The 18,837-nt window shown below is 36.7% G+C and overlaps 1 protein-coding gene across 2 annotated transcripts in view; it reads left to right on the plus strand.

Moving 5' to 3' along the window:
• Positions 1–18,837, plus strand: part of NRAP (nebulin related anchoring protein) — an 84,019-nt gene that overhangs the window by 18,709 nt on the left and 46,473 nt on the right. For both annotated transcript variants that reach the window (XM_060241610.1, XM_060241611.1), the window contains exons 11-23: positions 1,058–1,174; positions 2,283–2,387; positions 3,568–3,672; positions 4,458–4,562; positions 7,751–7,849; positions 10,481–10,585; positions 11,192–11,299; positions 12,379–12,480; positions 13,142–13,339; positions 13,978–14,082; positions 16,437–16,535; positions 17,497–17,601; positions 18,123–18,230. In XM_060241610.1, the coding sequence (XP_060097593.1) occupies positions 1,058–1,174; positions 2,283–2,387; positions 3,568–3,672; positions 4,458–4,562; positions 7,751–7,849; positions 10,481–10,585; positions 11,192–11,299; positions 12,379–12,480; positions 13,142–13,339; positions 13,978–14,082; positions 16,437–16,535; positions 17,497–17,601; positions 18,123–18,230 (1,461 nt within the window). The remainder of the gene's footprint in view (positions 1–1,057; positions 1,175–2,282; positions 2,388–3,567; positions 3,673–4,457; positions 4,563–7,750; positions 7,850–10,480; positions 10,586–11,191; positions 11,300–12,378; positions 12,481–13,141; positions 13,340–13,977; positions 14,083–16,436; positions 16,536–17,496; positions 17,602–18,122; positions 18,231–18,837) is intronic.

Consider the following 18,837-nt stretch of genomic DNA (forward strand, 5'->3'; position numbering starts at 1 on the left):
GTGCATAATGGGAAATGAAGGATGGAATATGAAATTCCGTACCGTATTCCCAGTTTGGAGGATTGTTGGAATTCACGATGGGCATGAGCCACATTTTTGTGGTTCAGTTTGTGGCTGAACCACGAATCCATACTAGGGGAGGTTGGTTCGTGAAGTTACCAGTTCATATTGGTTTATGAGCAGCAGCAAGCAAAAAGCACAGTATGAGATTGCTCCCAGCCATTTAAACCAAACAGCTGAGTGGCAGGGAGCTCTCCACTGCTCAGCTGCTGTTCACAAACTGCATCAAACTTGTGAGTTTGTGGCGGTTCTTCAGTTCACACGTATAGTTTCATTAACCAGAAACTGGCCAAAATTCATGACGAACTTTAGTTTGTCAGTTGGTTCATGTCCATTCCTAGTTGGAATTGAACAATAAATATGTGCCCCAGCAGATCTAAAGTTTTATAGTACCATTTTACACTCTTTTAAGCACACTGATTTCAGTGGCGCTAGAAGGATATAACTCTGCTTAGGATCACAGTATTATTTTTCCAAACAGATCCTGTACTTAAATTGCATAAAAGTACTTATTTAGACACTGAAACACTAACTAAAAAAGATAGGGAATTCTACGGTTGTCCTAATGAGAGAAAACCCTGGAAATTCTTATGTCTTTTGGGATATTTATTTATTTCTTAACCTACAATTAAAACATATTGGTACCAAGCAAATTTCTCAGGTAGCACATCTAATTCTGCATCAGATTCACAAACATTTTCTAGCACCCCTCTTCCCCAGAATAATTTTTTTTTAGTTTATTACAGCAATACTCCCTACCTTTCTGAATTGTTCTGCCTGAATTCACACTTTAAGCTTCCTCTTTTTGACTTATATCTACCTGCTGGATGAGCATTAATTTCAGATCCCATCCTGCAAATAACCTTGTTTGTAAATAAAACACATGCAGCCCTCAGATCCTATGGAGGAAATAACAACTAAGCATTATCAAGCAATCAGGCAAATGAGGAATGGCCACTTGGCATCTATTACTTCTTGTTTGTACTTTTCTTCTTAGATAAAATACAAGAAGGACTTTTCAAATATGAAAGGAGCAGCCCACTTTCATTCTCTCTCATCCCAAGAAAACCTGGTTCTTAAACAAGCCCAGGATACTAATAAGCTATACAGTGAGGTAAGAATGTAAAATATTATGTAAGTTTATATGGAAGTATATAATACAGTGAACAATTATTTGCATGTATTATTTTATTTACTTATTTTGTGGATTTTTACCCCACGCTATCCTGCAAGTTGGCTCAGGGCAGCTTACATAATTTCATACAACAATAAGTTAATTCCTTAAAACATTACAGTATTAAAATAGCATTAACTAGTTTAAAATTAGCTAACCCAACTAAAATCTATTAGCAGCTCAGTAATTAGTATCTGTTCCAATGACCACTTCACTTATACCAGGGAGGGTGGTAGACCATTTGGTGGAGTAGAATCACTGTCCTGGCAGATCTAAATGGCGTATAAACCAATGAGGCAAGGCCTGAGGTAGGGGAGGCCAATGTTATTTGATGTAACTGTGCCAATCAATACATAAAAGCAGGCAAGTGTACTGTATACTATACTTAGCATATGGTGTCCTGCATGGCACAAGAAAGTGATAACAATTTAAATGGTCTGCAAAGGCTTCTTTTTCCATAGTGAAAGCTTTGTTACATGTTTGTATGTTTACATGTTTATGTCTGCTTCACAAGCTGCTCTGATTATATTAGAACTGCAAATATTATTAGGGTTTCAGTTTAAAAGCAAAATTTCACTGTAAAATTAAATGACATCTTACAGATGTATGATGTACCATCATCCATTGCTGGAGAACTCCTGTGTATGGGTTTCTTTCAGAATTCTGCAGACATTTTGCCTGAATAGCATAATACAATTTTTTTGTTTGAAATATTTGGTGGCAACTCTTTCTAGGTGAAATTCAGAGAAAGGCCTAAATCTCATTAAAACCAGAAGGATTAAGAGTTTGGCGAATAGATCCCTGTTGTTTCAGCCGAATTTAGGCATGCCTAAGTGATACAGTCTCTAGCCTTTCTGCTTAGAGGAGGTTTCAGATTGCATGTATGCATGCTGATCCATTTTGTTTCTGCTCTTTGCTTTATTGCTTATGTAATATCACTCTCAAGAAAGATAGAGTCCCATTCTGTAATTGCTAAATGTGAATAATATTATTTGTATTGAATGAATAAGTTTGTATTTTTCATTGTTTAAAAAATCTGATTCATAAGGTGGAATACAAGAAGGATCTGGAGAACAGCAAAGGACACAGTATCAACTACTGTGAGACTCCTCAATTCAGGAATGTTAGCAGGCTCTCAAAATACACCAGTGATGTAAGTCTTCTGTAGCTTGAATGCTGTTCTGTAAAAGCTTAACTTAGTCACTGTTGGAATCACAGTTTGTACACATGTGAACTCCAGATAAGAGGGAAAACTCTTGGGTTAAAAAAAAAAGGCACTGGGAGTTTGAATATAACATATCTTTACAGGAAAAAACATACTATTCATCACTAATCTAATCAAACAATGTCTGTTAATTTTAATGTTAATTGACTCTTTTTCATTTACTTTATCTGTTATGTCTGTTTCTTAATTGGTTTTTAGCACTGCTAGGTAACCTCAGTCAACCCTGTTTGAGTTGCAAATTATACAGCAGGCTATGAGCAAGTCATATTCCACCATGAATGGAAGAAAAACATTTTGTTACCTAGTGTGTTGCAGACTGGGGCTGAATTTTAATACCTTAGCCTTTATGAACAGAAGGTGTCACAATAGCTTTGTTACTCACCGCAGAATACTTTTAAAGCATTCTCAAATGAAAATCAACTGGTTTAAGAATGTTATTTGAAATTAGTATCCAAAATGTAGTCAACATGTTATTAGAAAAAGAAAAACTAAAATATCTTTCAGCAAACATAAAAAGCCAATTGTAATTGCATCAATAAATATCCATGCTAGCAACATGTTACATTCTTTTAACTTAAACATTCCCGCGTGTAACTGCTGATCAGAGGTGTACATAGATCTTTGTTCCCCTTTTTTGTTTCAACAATAGATTCTTTTCTTCATAAAATGGAACTGATGAGTTTGTTTGTTATCATAATCTTAAAATGAAATGAGGATGTATGTGTATGCATACATACACAGGGCTTTTTTATGCAGGAACTCACAGGAACGCAGTTCTGGCTGGCTTGGTGTCAGGGGATGTGGTGTAATATGCAAATGAGCTCCTGCTGGACTTTTTCGACAAAAAGCCCTGTGTGAAACAATGGTGATGTCAGGGGATGTGGCCTAATATGCAAATGTGTTCCTGCTGGGCTTTTTCTGCATAAAAAGCCCTGTACATACACACATACTCTTGTTTTGAAATGAATAAAGTGTACCTTCAGAATGATCTGAAATGGAGCACTGGTAGTTCTAATTTACTCTGTATTTCTTTTGTACATGGTGTCCTGTTTGTTACAAAGAAAAAGAAAGCACTTTTATTGTTGAAGGATTTGTTTTTTGTATGCAGCTCAAATACAAAGAGCATTACCAGAACCAGAAAGGTCACTATGAAGGTGTTGGCTTGGACCAGCGTACCCTGCATGCCATGAAGGTTGGAAGTCTGGCAAGCAATGTAAGTTGGTTGGACTCATTGTGTTGCAGATATTTTAATCTACACATTGTTTAGACATGACTTCTGTTCTGTGTAGCTTCAAATGAAAGTTGCCATAGTCTTGATTCTGCCTGAAGAGATGCAATGATAAGTAAGGGGTGAGTGGGATAAGAGGGATTTTAACAATCTTTCTGAGCATTAAACAGAACAAACACACCAGTAATAAACTTTGCATAGTTGGATAGCATGCATATGCCCATATCACAGGGGTATTATGCTTTGTTGATTATTATTCATTGTTGAGACAATAACTTTAGAGACTGGACCTTAAGATTAGTGTGTTTAGTTTGGCAGAATACTCTGCCTCTCATTTGCTGCTATGCAGCCTCTCCCATGGTCAGTCTGTTTATACAAAGCAACCTTTCATAAGCAATTAAACCTGGTTTAATTTTATTGGGTTCATTGAGATGCCATTTCATTACATACTGTGTCTTGAAGTGCATTATTTACAGATCTGTAAGAAGCTCCAGAATTAAGCAGGAAGATAAAAGGAATGTGTCACAGGTGGAAGTTAAGTTAATGCTCCCACAGTTGGCACTGGATTAATTGTGCAGCTGAAAAAGAATCAATTAGCAGCTAAACTATGCAAATAATTTCATTTTCTTTGGCATTGATGACAGTGTGCTTACTTTGTTTCTTGTGTTTAATATTAATCTTATTGTTTTTCTTTTTTCTTGTCTACTAATTTTTCTGAACAAATGACAGCTTTAAAAAAGTTGATTCTTTTTGTTCTTCTTGTCTTCCAGATAGCTTATAAATCAGACTATACACAAGATGATGTTGACTACAATTACCCAGCGACACTCACTCCTTCATATCAAACAACAAGGAAGCTGGTCCCTTTGAAAGATGTAAATAGCCTTCTGAGTTCTCACCCTGTTACTTGAATGGTTCATCATTCTCTGTGGGAGGGAGTATGATTCATGGCTGGCCATATCATTGTGCTGACAAACACAGTGGATGACAACAGAGTCCAAAAAGAAAAAAAGTTGTTTTTCAGCTATCAAGATCATGAAAGCTCTGGAGTCTGGAAATGGCTCACTAAGCATACTGTTATTTAGATGTACTGATGTCAGTCTATCCCCTTTGGTTGTAATCCAAAGATCATTACTGCCACTATTTCCTAAGGCAGAGGTCTGTAGTCTTTTATAACTGGAGCCAAATTACACCAAAATTTAGAGCAATAGATCAAGAAAGAGCTAATGTAAGGAAGTCTATTTGCATAAATGAAATTACACAACTTAACATTATTGATAGTTAATGAGTAATTCATAAAGTATCTGCAGGCCAAACAGAAGTTGTTGTGAGTTTTTATTAGGAAGTGGCATGCCTTAATAAACAGGTGTCATTTTCTTTATAAAATAACCATATTTGGTTTGGTAATGAACCACACTGGGCTCTAGAGCATTTGCTGGAGTCTCCTGACTTAAGGACATGATGGACTTACATTGGTTCGTTAGCTAGCGTTGCTTTACCCAAAGAATATTGGTAGTTGTAGTTTGGTAAGGATGCTGAGAGTACTTTATTAGAATTCCTTAGGTACACTAGGGCTGGGTACAGATAAGCAGCTTGGGGTGGCATCTTCCCAGCTCAGGAAAAAGCCAGCATAGTTTGAGACACCCTAGGGTGGTCAGACAGTGTGTGCCCTGCTGCCAGAAGAGGGACTGGCTGCACATACCCTGGAGGAGCAGTCACACTACTCAAGCGCATGGGAGGTGCTTCCCTGGCACTTCCTGGCCATTCAGACAGCTGGGAAAGGCGCCCCAGAAGCACATCAGAGATTTACCATCAATTAGTAAGTGTTGACTTTTTAAGGTGGCATAGAGGCAGCAGACAATGAGGTAAGGGCAGGAACGAAGTAGGGCCCAGATGAATGCACCATTTTGATCTGGCTGTGGAGGGTGCCTGTGTCGGCCCAAATAGGCCGTCTGAATTCAGCCTAGGAGAACTATAGGAAGTATGAGTTCTATCAGTGGGAGGGGAAGAGAGACTATTAATCAGTTTATATCTATAACACAGATATGCAGTTAACATTGGCTTGTTTCAAGTGTAGTAATGTCAACAACATAAATCCTCACCATAATTGTTAGTCCAAGCATAATGGATAGGTATAAAATTGAAAGTATTCTCTTGTCTTGTGTAAAATTGCTTTCACAAAAGGACCACATCAGATTCATTGCATCATTTATAATATGTGGAAATGTTTTTCAATTCTCTATCCTGGTTAAGCCAGCAAATAGGCTGAGTGTAAGATATAACATTGACATAACCAGAAATAAGAGAATAAGCCAAAAACTTAACTTTTTGCTTCTTGAGTTAAGCTAGTAATTCAGTCTTCTCTTTTATTACATCTGGATTGTACATTTCATTTGGATCCTCACTGAGGTGAAATCCAGGTATAAATGAATAAAATAAATACATAAATAAAACTACTTACTACTTTTTAAGAAGTTAAAAAAGAGAAAGTCTATACACAATTAAGGATTCCATTATTCTTATGTAGAGAAAAAATAATTCCTAGGTTTCATATCTTGATCCTGTGAAATACTATCCATGATGGAATTTCATCAGACACAAAAAAGGAAACCATTACTTGTATAGTTTTAAATTCCAAGATCTCATTCACCAAGCTGTAGCAGATCTGTGTGACAAACTCAGAATTTCACTGGAGCTAGGAGCCTTTCAAAATGGAATGAAAGTCCAGTGGAACATTAAAGACTAACAACATTTATATCAGTATGAGTTTATTAGAATTCCATAAGTCAGATAAGGTGAGTTCTGACATAAAAGCCCATATTGGAATAGATATTGTTAGTCTTTAAGGTGTCATTAGACATCTGCTTCATTTTGCCACAAATGTGACTATCCCTCTGGAATTACAAAAGAAAATTCTGATAGAAACACAGACCATAAAAGATAATCTTATAATTAGAAACTGTTTTGGTTGTATTGATTACTTTTCTTGTTAAGTTACACATTTTTAGGAAAAGGGAACCAAGTTAAAATGAATTCTTTAGCTTTAGATACCATTTGGCTGCTTTAGTCCCTTTCTGTCAAAACACTAACCCTCAGAAAACCACTTTTGAGTAGCATACAATGTGCTGTTTTTAGCAAGGAGGTAATTAACTAGAGTGAATATTAATTAAGGCCTGCTGAGGATAATAATTGTATCCTGTTGAGTGACATGGAAGTTTTGGGGAGGAATAGGCTTAAACAGAAACCTCACCATGAGGATTTATCTTGCATAATTTGTGGATTTAATAATACACTTTGTATAGTTTAGTATTGTTGTCAGTACATTAATGTATTAGCAAATTATTGAACTTACTGACTTTGAAATAATATTTTTGCCTTATTACAGTTTTCCACTGCATGTCTAACTTGCCCCATTGAATGAATATCTGTATATTTTTTACATTTAAAAATCTTAATTTAATATTATTTTACTGGAGTGATAATTTTCATGCTTTTCTTCCAACAAAAAAACCTCTTTTAGTGTCTATTATTTCATTTTTCTTAGGCCGATTCCCCACTTGCCTTGTTCCGGTCTTCTTGTTCCTTTTCCTGTGGCACTTCTGCTGGATTTTGCACAATCTGCCCTGGGGTGGCGAGTTGCCTCACCTCTTTTCAAGTTCCCTCTGGGGCAGGCAGGATCCTCTGAAAACCAGTTTCTACCTGCTGTGGAGGGATCTTGAAAAAGAGGTGGGGCAACTTGCAGCTCCGGGGCGACTTGTGCGAAATCTAGCAGAAGCGCTGCAGAAAAAGGAGCAACAAGACCAGAACAAGGTGAGTGGAGAACTGGTCTTAGTGTGAGTCAAACAGAAGAGGCAGAAGGAAAAATAAGGATGCTGATTTTATATAAATTCAATGAGTGAAATTTCATCATTGTAACAGCTGCTTGGTTTCAATATTTTTTTTTAGTTACTGCTGTGGATAGCTTAAAATGTATTTCTCTGTCTTAATAATAGCTGTATCTTTGAGCCTGGAGAATTGCTTTACTTGATCTTGTTATGATGTGTGAATTTTTATTTTAATTTAGGTAAACTACAGACAAAATATAGATAAGTTGAAGTATAGCTCTGTTACCTGTACACCTCAGATCATTCAAGCAAAAATCAATGCACAGCAGCTTAGTGATGTAAGTCATACTGTCCATTATTACTTGAAAGTATGAGAACTATAACATAGTTAAGCAGGTATCTTGCACTTATCACATGGCTAGAAGCTGTAAATGTAAGGAGCTTATATTTTCCAGAAGAATCTCCTTGTCAGAAACCAGATATTGATATCACTTTTCTAATTTCACATTAATCATATACCATAATAATTGTAATAGCACTTCGTGGAAATAATTTAAGCTCCTGGCCTTTTCACTAAACTGACCTCATTTTTCTTCTGATTTTTCCATAAGCCCTCATGCTCAAAGATAGGTAGAATGACAAGGTCCATAGCAGAATTCAGTTTGTCAGGCCAAAGTGACGTTTGAACATTACTGCTTATTGGGTTGCCAACCTCCAAGTGGTAGGTGGAGATCTTCCACTATTACTTGGAGAAAATGGCTGTTTTGGAAGGTTGACATAATGCCCAATTGAAGTCTCTTTCCTCTCCAAACCCCACCCTCCTCAAGCTGTACCCCCAAAATCTTGAGGTTTTCCTCAATTTGGAGTTGGCAACCCTACCACTTGTGCTTCCTTCTGAGTCTGCCTGCTTTCAAAGAGATTTATTCAATGCCTTTCTTCCATGCAGAAGATCATGAACTCTTTTGTTGCACATAATTTCTTCTTAGCACTGCTAAGATGGAGATTTGAAGCCTGAGCCTTCAAATGGCATTACAAGTGTAGTTGGACTCAAGATACATACCTGGCATGCATGGTGGGATTATACAAAACAGTTTAGACCATTTGCTTCTGGAAGGCCCATATATCCTTGTCACTTTGAACCATAATGTTCTGCTAAGCCCATTCCCTAAAATACCACAAACTATTACCTTGAGTATCATACCATTGTTTTTCTTTTGGCAGAATGAAGGAAAATTTGGATTTTAAAATTATAATTGACTGGAAGTTGTTTAACACCAACAAAACACAGAGATTAAAAAGTGAAAATACATAGGCTACAGCTCAAACATCAAATGGTGCAAACTCAGTGCTTCAAAGAATAATGAGAAGTTTAACTTTTGTTATAGCTGATTACTATTGATGAACAACTTGGTAACTTTAAATTGCTCATGATTATAAATAAGTAACTACAAGTGGTAAGGTTAATGTAGGTTAATGTTAGCCCTAGGACCTTGTTCTCACTGTGGTAATAAAGCTGTCTCTGGGCTTGTGACCTCAGATGGAGGCTCATATGATATTTTCCACATATAAAAAAAGTTCCCTGAAGATATAAAAATAGCATGTCAGTGAGAGGACATTTTTCTCTAGCATCTAGGAAGTTTTTTTTGTAGGGGATGATTTCTGCTTGGAGAGCATTATCTCATAGAGGCCTATACCTGCAACCAGGGCTTTTTTTCTAGACAAAAAGGTGCTAGTACTCTCAAGAAGGAAATGAAGGAGAAACACACGGGTGCCCCTCATGAACTTTCAAACATTTTTTGAGAATTGCATTTCCATGAGTTCCAGAACTCTGTTGTACTGTATTCCCCCAGAAAAAAAGCCCTGCCTGCAGTCCATATATTAGTTTATCACATTTGTGGAAACTAGCCCCCTGGAATTTATTTATGTAGGGAGAAAGATTGCCAGAGTGCCAATAGCACTACTATCATAAGCAAATAGTTAACGGTGTAAGTGCATTATTGTAGATGTGCGATCTGCATTTTGCATAGTGCATTTTGCATGTATTTTGTACTATTTTTATATAGCATAGTTATTTTTATGTATTTTATGTTATTTTGCGTACATATTTTTATAGCAATGAGAATTCTGTTGATGCAATTCAAGATGATTGATTACAAAGATCCATACTAAATGATAACATGACTTCCCTGATCAGAGTGCCAAATGGTGCCTTTGCCACCTTGGGAAGGATGGGGCTGTAACGTGGGGTACAAGTCTCCCACCATCAGGTAACAAGAGAGGAGGGGCCAGCAGGTAATATAGGCTGGCTCCTCCCCAGTGCACTTCCTCTTTGACACCTTGGCCCACCCTCCCATCTTGTATGCTATGTAGGATTTGCTGGTCACCATATTTGGGGCTGGGTAGGAATTTTTTGCACACACCCTGTGATTGGCTGAGCAGGGAGGTGTTTTTTCACCTACCCTGCACAGGGTGCAGTGGAATGTGGTTTTGAAGTTGGTGGAGCCTGGTTAGCTAGCCTGGTCACGCTATGAGTGGGAAGCAGATTAGTGGTAAAAGGTAAAGCAGATATGGTGAGCACCAGAGGGCACCTACCCAGTTTGGGAAAAAGGCACACCTGTGGGCTTTGTGGCTTAGGGTGGGAATAGAGGACTGCTCTGGAAAGGGGCTCTGTCTGGGGCAGGCTTCACAGCCTGGTAAGGCAGATCCCTTAGCAGGACAGTTGATTCTAGCCCAGCCAGCTGGGGACGAGCCAGGAGGCATAGTGCTTTTCTGGTACCCTCAGAGCCTAATTGGAAATCAGAATCAACAGCAGAGTTGTAATTTTAAATTTATACTGAAAAAAAACTTTTTACAAATTTCCTCATAAAATCTGGAGAATCTGGTCATAATCATGTATTATATTTTTTAAAAATAGCTTTTGATTACAGTGTATATGGCTAAATGACATTAAGATATTTATTTTGTTGCAGCTAAACTATCGAGCTCAGTATGAGAAAACCAAAACACATTATACTCTGCCTCAGGATGTACCACAGTTAGTCAAGGCTAAAGCCAATGCAGAACTATACAGTGAGGTAAGAATATTGAAATACAAATATACCTTTGTGTATTATAGTGATATATGAATAATAAAAAGCATGAAATATGGAGGATCTGCAGAAGGCATTAGATATTTCCATTTTAACTTGTAAAACCAATTTAGGTGAATGTTCAAAGTATGCCAAAGATTTCATTGGGTTTTTATTTACACCAGCTGTAAGAAACATATTCTGTATCAAAATCACATTTGAAATATATCATTTCTAATGGAATGTCTTATGGACATTTGCATATTTTCATTTTATGAAATGCATTGCATGCCATGTTGCCACAGGTAGACATATTCTCCTTAGTCAGTGATATTTCTTGTTCTGGAGCTGCAAGGTATAGGTGTGGAAAGAGGTTAAATCTTTGTCATTTGTGGATGTAAGGGGTTGGGGGTTTCTTCTAACTATACTAATTTTTTAATTCTGTATTTACAATGAAAGAAGCATTTAATCTATGTCTTAAATAGAATGGTATACCATTTCAATTTCCCACTCAGTTTTTAATCATATATATTACATTTGCTGGTCTTAAGCACATTTTTATTGCTTCCCTATAATCAAGGCAGTGATGTTCTAATGTGTTTTTTAAACCAGATTAAGTACAAAGAAGGCTGGGAGAAGAGCAAAGGCCAAGGCTTTGAAATGACTTTGGATTCCATGTCTTTGCTGGCTGCCAAGGCATCACGAGATCTTGCCAGTGATGTAGGTTAAACATAAGTTTTAGGACTTTTTCCTAAGAAAAGTCAGTAATAAATGAGGGAAATGAAAGCATGTTGATTTGGTGTTTTAAGTTTTAGGTTTAACTTTATATTAATCTGTTTCATACGCTGATGAACTGTAGAAGAAACTGTATAATATTTTCTATTTCTGACTAATCACCTTTGAAAATGGTTTCTTTTATATAAAAACAGAGTAACAAAAATTGAATGTCTTAGAAAATTTAGTATGTTAATTAAAATAAGGCACATTTTAATTGGCCAGAATGTCTTTGTCTTTCTGTCTTTCACAATATTTTAAAAGCATGTATTTCTGTAATTTTTTTTTTTCAGTTTTATTTCATGATGGCATTTTCTAGGCATAGCTGTATCACATTATGCTAATACTATATTAATTTGTGTTTGTTGGCAGTTCTTAGAATAGAGTATTTGCTAATGTGTTTTATTTATTAATTATTTTTGAATGCGTGTCCCATGATTGCTATAGTTCAAAATGCAAGTGGAATGTACACTCCAAATCTTGAAGAAATATTTTTTCAAATTTGACTGTACAAGGTTTAAGTAATAAGTAGAAATGGTACTTAAACTGGAGAGTGAAGATATTTTTGTTTAATAAGAAACTTATGAAGTGAATTGTACAGAGTGATTCCATGAACAGAAAGGCTTTTACCACACAGTGCGGTCTGCTATCCTTCCATTCTGCTGTAGCCCTGAAATGACCCTCAAGATGCTACTTCTGAAATTTTTGAAATACATCTTACTTAGTTAAATTAATGAGAGTTTTTAAACATCTAAGTAATATACAGAACATTGAAACTATCGAATTTTATTCATTTTTCTAAGAGGCTCCAAGTGGTATACACAGTCCCCCTCCCCCCGCCCCTGTTTTCTCATCTTGACAGATCTCTGCAGTCAGTTAGACTGAGATACAATAAACACAGTCAAATCTGCAAAATGGGACACATTAGCCACCATGATTATAATGTATGCTTTTATTGTTATGTCTCATTTTTAATAAATACAAAATGATTTGTTTTGTTTATATTAAAATATTTCTCTTTAAAGATTAAATATAAAGAAGAATATGAGAAAACAAAAGGTAAAGCAATGGCAAACAAAGATTCCAGACTTTTGCACTCTTTGCAGGTAGCCAAGATGAGTAGTGAGGTAAATAATTTCTTTTTTGTATTAAAAATATTTTTTTAATTATTAAAGCACTTCACTATGTCTTTCATTCTTAAACATTTTATGTGCTACATAAATAACAATAATAAACAGTGAATCTATTTGAATTGTAACTAAAAAAACTATACTCCATTATAAATTGTTGAGAGGAATATTCATATTTTAGGCAGAATGGTTTGAGTGCAGTAGTCTTTCATTTCATACAAATATAAACCAATTCCTCACTAGCAGTTGCTGCACCCCCCACTTCTGCTTTCCCTGGCTCAAGTGATCAATTCCCTACCAGTTGCTGTGCAGGTGCATTTTGATCCATGGCTCCCTCCAATTTCCCTTGCAGCTTCCTGATCTTGTTTTTTGTTCTGGAAGCCATGAGGGAAATTGGAGGGAGCTGTAAATCAAAAAGTTGCCTACACAGCAACTGATGGGGAAGTGATCACTTGAGCTGGGGCAGGGGGAGCAGCTATCTAGTGAGGAATCAGTCATACATTTCAGACAAACATACAAAGCAGAAAGAATGTTGGCTTAATCTAACTGATGGACTTACAGTAAATGAGTTTGTTAATATTATATTAATGAAATATAATGCTGTTGTTCTTCTGCACTCTTTTATGTAATGTAAATGTTAAATTCTGCTATTATTTAGGTTGCATATAAAAAGGACTTTGAGAAGAGTAAAACACATTTCCACTTGCCGCTGGACATGATAAACTTGGAGCATGCCAAAAAGGCCCAAGCTCTGGCTAGTGACCTTGATTATAGGAAGAAACTCCACGAGTATACAGTGGTTCCAGAAGACTTAAAGACACAGTGGGCCAAAAAGGCCTATGGGCTACAGAGTGAGGTAGGTACCAAAGTTCTGATTGAGTGTCTTAACTGTTTTATTATTAGACAGACCACGCGTTGGACACTCAGTTTGATTTACATTTTATTTAAGTACTGCATTGCAAAATGGTCTGAAAGCAGTATTTTTGGTAGAGAACAACACCACTGAATTGGTCTGAAAGCAGTATTTTCAGTAGAGAACAACACCACTGAATAGGTTGTAACTTGTGTGTTTGTTATTAGGGCTAGGAAATTCATATATTCTAGAATCAACTGAGAGAGATGTGGAATGATATACTACAGGGCTTTTTTTTTTAGTAGGAACTCATAAGGATGCTGTTCTGGTTGGCTTGGTGTCAGGGTGTGTGGCCTAATATGCAAATGAGTTCCTGTTGGGCTTCTTCTACAAAAAAAGCCATGGTATAGTATAACCTGATTCATCATATCTTTGAAGCGAAAAAGTCCTGGTACTTGTATGAAAGACCACCAAGGAAGACTTTACTGAGGAAAACAACAGCAAACCACTTCTGCTGGATCACTTGCCTTGAAAACCCTGAGGGGTCTGCTGCAACTCGATGGCACTTTCTACACACGTGCACACAGAATCTACTGAATATTACCTCTCAGTTTATGCAATAAAACTAATTTTTTCTTCAGCTTCAGTACAGGACAGACCTGACATGGATGAAAGGAGTTGGGTGGATAGCAGATGGAAGTCTTAATATAGAACAAGCCAAGAAAGCAGGAAAACTTATCAGTGAGGTAAGTTTCTTGATTTTGTTGTTTTATATGAAACTAAAGGGATAGAAGGATTACATATTTTGAAAAAACAAATGGGTTGGCTTCCCCTGGTTAAAGGAAGAGAAAGTGTTCCCTTTTGCCTACCAAATAGGATGTGCTGGAAATCATGCAACACATGGACAAAATCATGTAAGAAGGGGGCTGTTATATTAGTTGAGACCAAATGAAAAAGCTGGCTGAATCTAACCCATTGCAAGCTGTCACAAATCACTAGCATGCTAGATATTTGTCAATCCTTCTGTTGTTGCAGTTCCATGAAGGTGGTGCAAGAAAGGTTGTCAGGATCCCAGTAGGCTGCTGTACCTGTCTGTAGAAACCTGCGTTAAGCTGGAAATTAGAAGAAAATTTAAGAGATTTATGAAAATAAATTCATGGTGAGAAAAGAAGAAAGAGTAGTTAGTTAAGATTATTTTAAGTTACCAGTGAGAATATACTCTGATGATGCTGTAGATTCCTGACATCTGCCATCACCGATACTGCAAAACAGAGACAGTGAAAAGCAACAATGCTCAGATCTGATATCTTGCAAAGAAGCAAAGTGACATCTACTGCTGAGGTTTTCCATATAAATACTTACTGCCAGAAGCAGTGATTATCAGTTGCTATTACTCTTTATTTCTGAACTGTATCAGAACTATATCAAGTGGTAAAAAACACATACCTGAATGCTTCTAATGCTGCATTTTTATTATTCTTACTTTGGTTTCATATTTGACTTAGCATGGTTTTCCAAAAGCAACTTATTCTTAATATGTTTAGCTTTTCCACAGAATAATAAGCTGGGTTTTTTGAAGTGCTGTGTAGTATAATAATAATAAAAAGAATAACAACTCAGGCTTGGCTTCAGCTGAGAAGGTTGAACTTGAATAGAGCCTTTCCTCTCATAAAAATGCTACATTAGGCACATATGCAAATACACAGTGGTATAAATTGCAATTAAGTGCACAGAAGAGTTTGCCTCATTTTATGAGCAGGCTGTTTTATTATTATTTTTTTCACAACAGCAAACTTAAGAAAGGCTGTGTATAGAAACAGATGTAATATTATAGCTAAAACTAAATGTTGTATGTAAAACGTTTTAGCAAACAATTATTGTCCTTTTATTTTGAGAGCAAATGTGTACAATGACTAAATTCTCAGTTACTTGTTGTTTTTTAATCATTAATATTATAACCAATGTCATACTTATAAATACCAATAAGTCAAACACCAAACACAAGCAATCACAGAACAAAAAATCACAGATAACCAGTATGGGGTATCCACATGTACATCACTCAGATATACATAATTGTAAATACAAGAAAACAAAAGCTACAGTGAGCCAATGTACTCAGATTCTATGAGCAATAACTTCAATGTCTGCTAAGAGACATGACCCATTAGGATTCCCAAGAACTTCCATTGTAAATCAAGAATGAGCTTGATGCAATTTGCCAAGCTTGAATTTAGAAATAATGCAAATCCCAGGTAATCCAGACATTTTTTCCCCTTCTTTAGAGTTATGATTCAAACAGTCTCTCTTCAGTAATTTCTATACTGGAGTTTATCCATATATACCAAAGCATCTTACACCTCCAAGGAACAATCAAGCTTCAAAAACCTGCAAGCTTGGCACTTTTCCTCATGGGTTTTTGAAACAGTGCAATCCTAAATCTTACACCATTTTACACCATATAAGAGTTCCACCATTCAGAATCTATTGGAATCAATGAGTTTAGCCTGGATTTGTAGCAAAATTAGTAGTGTTGCACTGTGAGACATGTGTCTGGAAAATCTCTGGTATTCTTCTCTGCCATTCACAGGAGTGTGGCCTAATACGCAAATTAGTTCATGCTGGACTTTTTCAGCAAAAAAGCCCTGTGTGAAACAATGGGGGTGTCAGGGGTGTGGTCTAATATGCAAATTAGTTCCTGCCAGGCTTTTTCTGCAAAAAAAGCCCTGCTCAGAATCATACCTGCAGATTTCTGCATTACAAAATTATGAATATGACTTTTTCTGGCTTAGTTCTCTTTACATGCATTATCACATTCCAAGTAGCAAAAAGCAGCATTTAAGAAGGCCTGAAAACATTGGCTCATCTTCATTACAAATTGGTATTTTTCACTGACTGGTGAATTACACGGTAAGAAATTTCTCTGCAGAAAGATGGAAACGGGTTCCCATTTCCTCTGAATGATTTTTGTCTTCATTTCCAACTTGGAAACTTATATTACATCTGGCAATAAGTGGAAGGTATAATTTGTTAATCTTTAACCTTTGAAAAACACTGTAATGATTTCTGTTTCACCCCTTTTAACATTTATTTTAATTAGAAAAAGTACAGACAGAAAGCTGATGCTCTTAAGTTCACAAGTGTGGCAGACAGTTCCCAGATCAAACATGCGAAGAAAAGCCAGGAACTGCAGAGTGATGTGAGTCCCTGCTTTCCCTTCTCTCCACACTGATTCTTTATCATTAAAACTGGTAATTCTTGGGGACAGGCACCACCACTGAAAAAGCAATAGGATCCAGCCATGAAAATCTGCCATTGCTTTACACAGGTTTGAGGTGTACTTCTAAGATTTTGTTTGAACTCCCTCTACTTCCAGAGGTAGAAAACCTTTAAACCCAAAGGGTATCCAGATACGTGCTGACCAGGTTTCAGAAACTGTGGTGATAAAGGCCATGTACAAAACTAGAGAGGAAAGGAATAAATTGGATCCTTTAGAACATCAGCACCGACCTCTGTAGCTCTTTCCTCAGTGAAGCTATTCTGCCTGTCATTAAAATTACATTGTACATGAATTAGATTGTCTCTACATTGCTTCATTGTAAAACCATTTAAGTTGTTTAGACTGTACTTAGGAAATTTTTTTTTTTCTGAAAAGCTCTGTTGCACTCCCTTTTTTCTTATGCCTTGCTTTCATTTAGCAGGGGAAAAGAGCCTGGTCTTTTACCTAGTTTTGGTAAAAGTACCAGAAGATAAAGTGGCTACAACCATTTTCAGTGTTCCAAAAAGGGGATTTAATCATATGGATTTGTCCCACTAATAGTAGAGCTTTTCCCCTAGTGGAAGAGACTGTTTTGTCAAGGCAAGGTGCTGCTATCTGTGGAATAAATCTAACTCAAGATATTAATAGCTTAAGTGAAGTTGTTAGCTGGTGAGATTGCCAGTTTGAATTAAGGATACAGTCAGATGTCCAAGTTCTTCATACGAGTTTTGTTACCCATGCATTTTAGGTTGCTTTCTTGTTCACAAACAGTCTAGCATAATGTCTGACTTTTGATAATATTTTAATCACTGATTAATAATTGGAAGCATTGTCTATTTCTTGCTTCCAAAAATAATTTATGGCTAGAGCTGATACTATTTGGTCTGTATTCTGTGAACAGATTACATACAGATCAGCAAAGGAGAATTTTCTTCATAATTACACCATCAATAAAGATGAGCCACTTTTCATACAGGCCAAAATAAATGCAGCAAATATTAGTCAGGTAAGGATGCATTGAATGCTACAGTACTGATGAAATAATGACCTATGGTTAGCGAACTGATACCTTTATATTTGTTATATAACTTTCCCTCAATTACTGAGAATTTCAGGTATATATAAAAAGCTAAGAAGAGAATCTTATCTCACTATCAGAGAGGTACAGTTCCCTGGGGTCTTCAGAAAGAGATAATAACTATTAAATCAGTTTAAGTCTGTAGGGTGGAAGTGCCTTCACACTACTATTGCTGTTATCAGTGTTCCTTAGTGCAGTGGGACAGACCCTTAGTCCTAACCTTAGGAGCCTACATATTGTATAATTCTTTCAGTTCAGTAAATTATAATTGTAATTTGGAACAAAGGATTTCTAAATGTGAACAGCAGGCAATGTGGAATAAAGACAGCATCTTCTTTAATAGTTAATAGAACAGAGGGAATCTGATAAAATTTGTATATTTTAGGTATTAGTGTTAAACCAATGGTACATGACAGAAACAAAAAGTAATTATAGTTTTGACATTTTAGAAACTTTACAAAAGTAGCTGGGAGCACCAGAAGGAGAAAGGATTTGAACTTCATCTTGATGCAATACCATTTCTGACAGCTAAAGCAAAGAGAGATCTGGCAAGTGATGTGAGTATCTAGAAAGACTGAGTAATTGTACTGTCGTCTTTTCAATCCATTCATTTACCAAAACCTCAAAGTTAATATTCACTGGTAGTAGTTAGATTCATAGAGTTGGAAGTGGCCATACAGGCCATCTCATCCAACCCCCTGCTCAATGCAGAATCAGCCTAGAGCATCCCTGACAAGGGTTTGTACAGCCGCTGCTTAAAGACTGCCAGTGAGGAGCAGCTCACTATCTCCCTAGGAAGCTTAATTCCACTGTTGAACAACTCCTACTGTAAAAAAGTTTTTCCTAATATCCAGCTGGTACCTTCCTACCCTTAGTTTAAACCCATTATCATGCCTCCTACCCTCTGCTGCCAACAGGACCAGCTTCCTGCCTTCCTCTAAGTGACAGCCCTTCAAATACTCCAAGAGAGCAATCTTGTCTCCCATCAACTTTCTCTTCTTCAGACCGAACAATCCCAAGTTCCTCAGCTTTTCCACATAGTTGTAATATTTGAAGCATTATTAGATAGGGTTGCCAGCCCATGGCTGTCCCCTGGATGGAGCTGGAAGGGAGGGATTGGGGACATAGAGGACACCATTACTGCCACAGCATTATGTCAATTCT

The sequence above is a fragment of the Heteronotia binoei genome, chromosome 6, assembly GCF_032191835.1.
Source record: "Heteronotia binoei isolate CCM8104 ecotype False Entrance Well chromosome 6, APGP_CSIRO_Hbin_v1, whole genome shotgun sequence".
NCBI classification, from domain to species: Eukaryota; Metazoa; Chordata; class Lepidosauria; order Squamata; family Gekkonidae; genus Heteronotia; species Heteronotia binoei.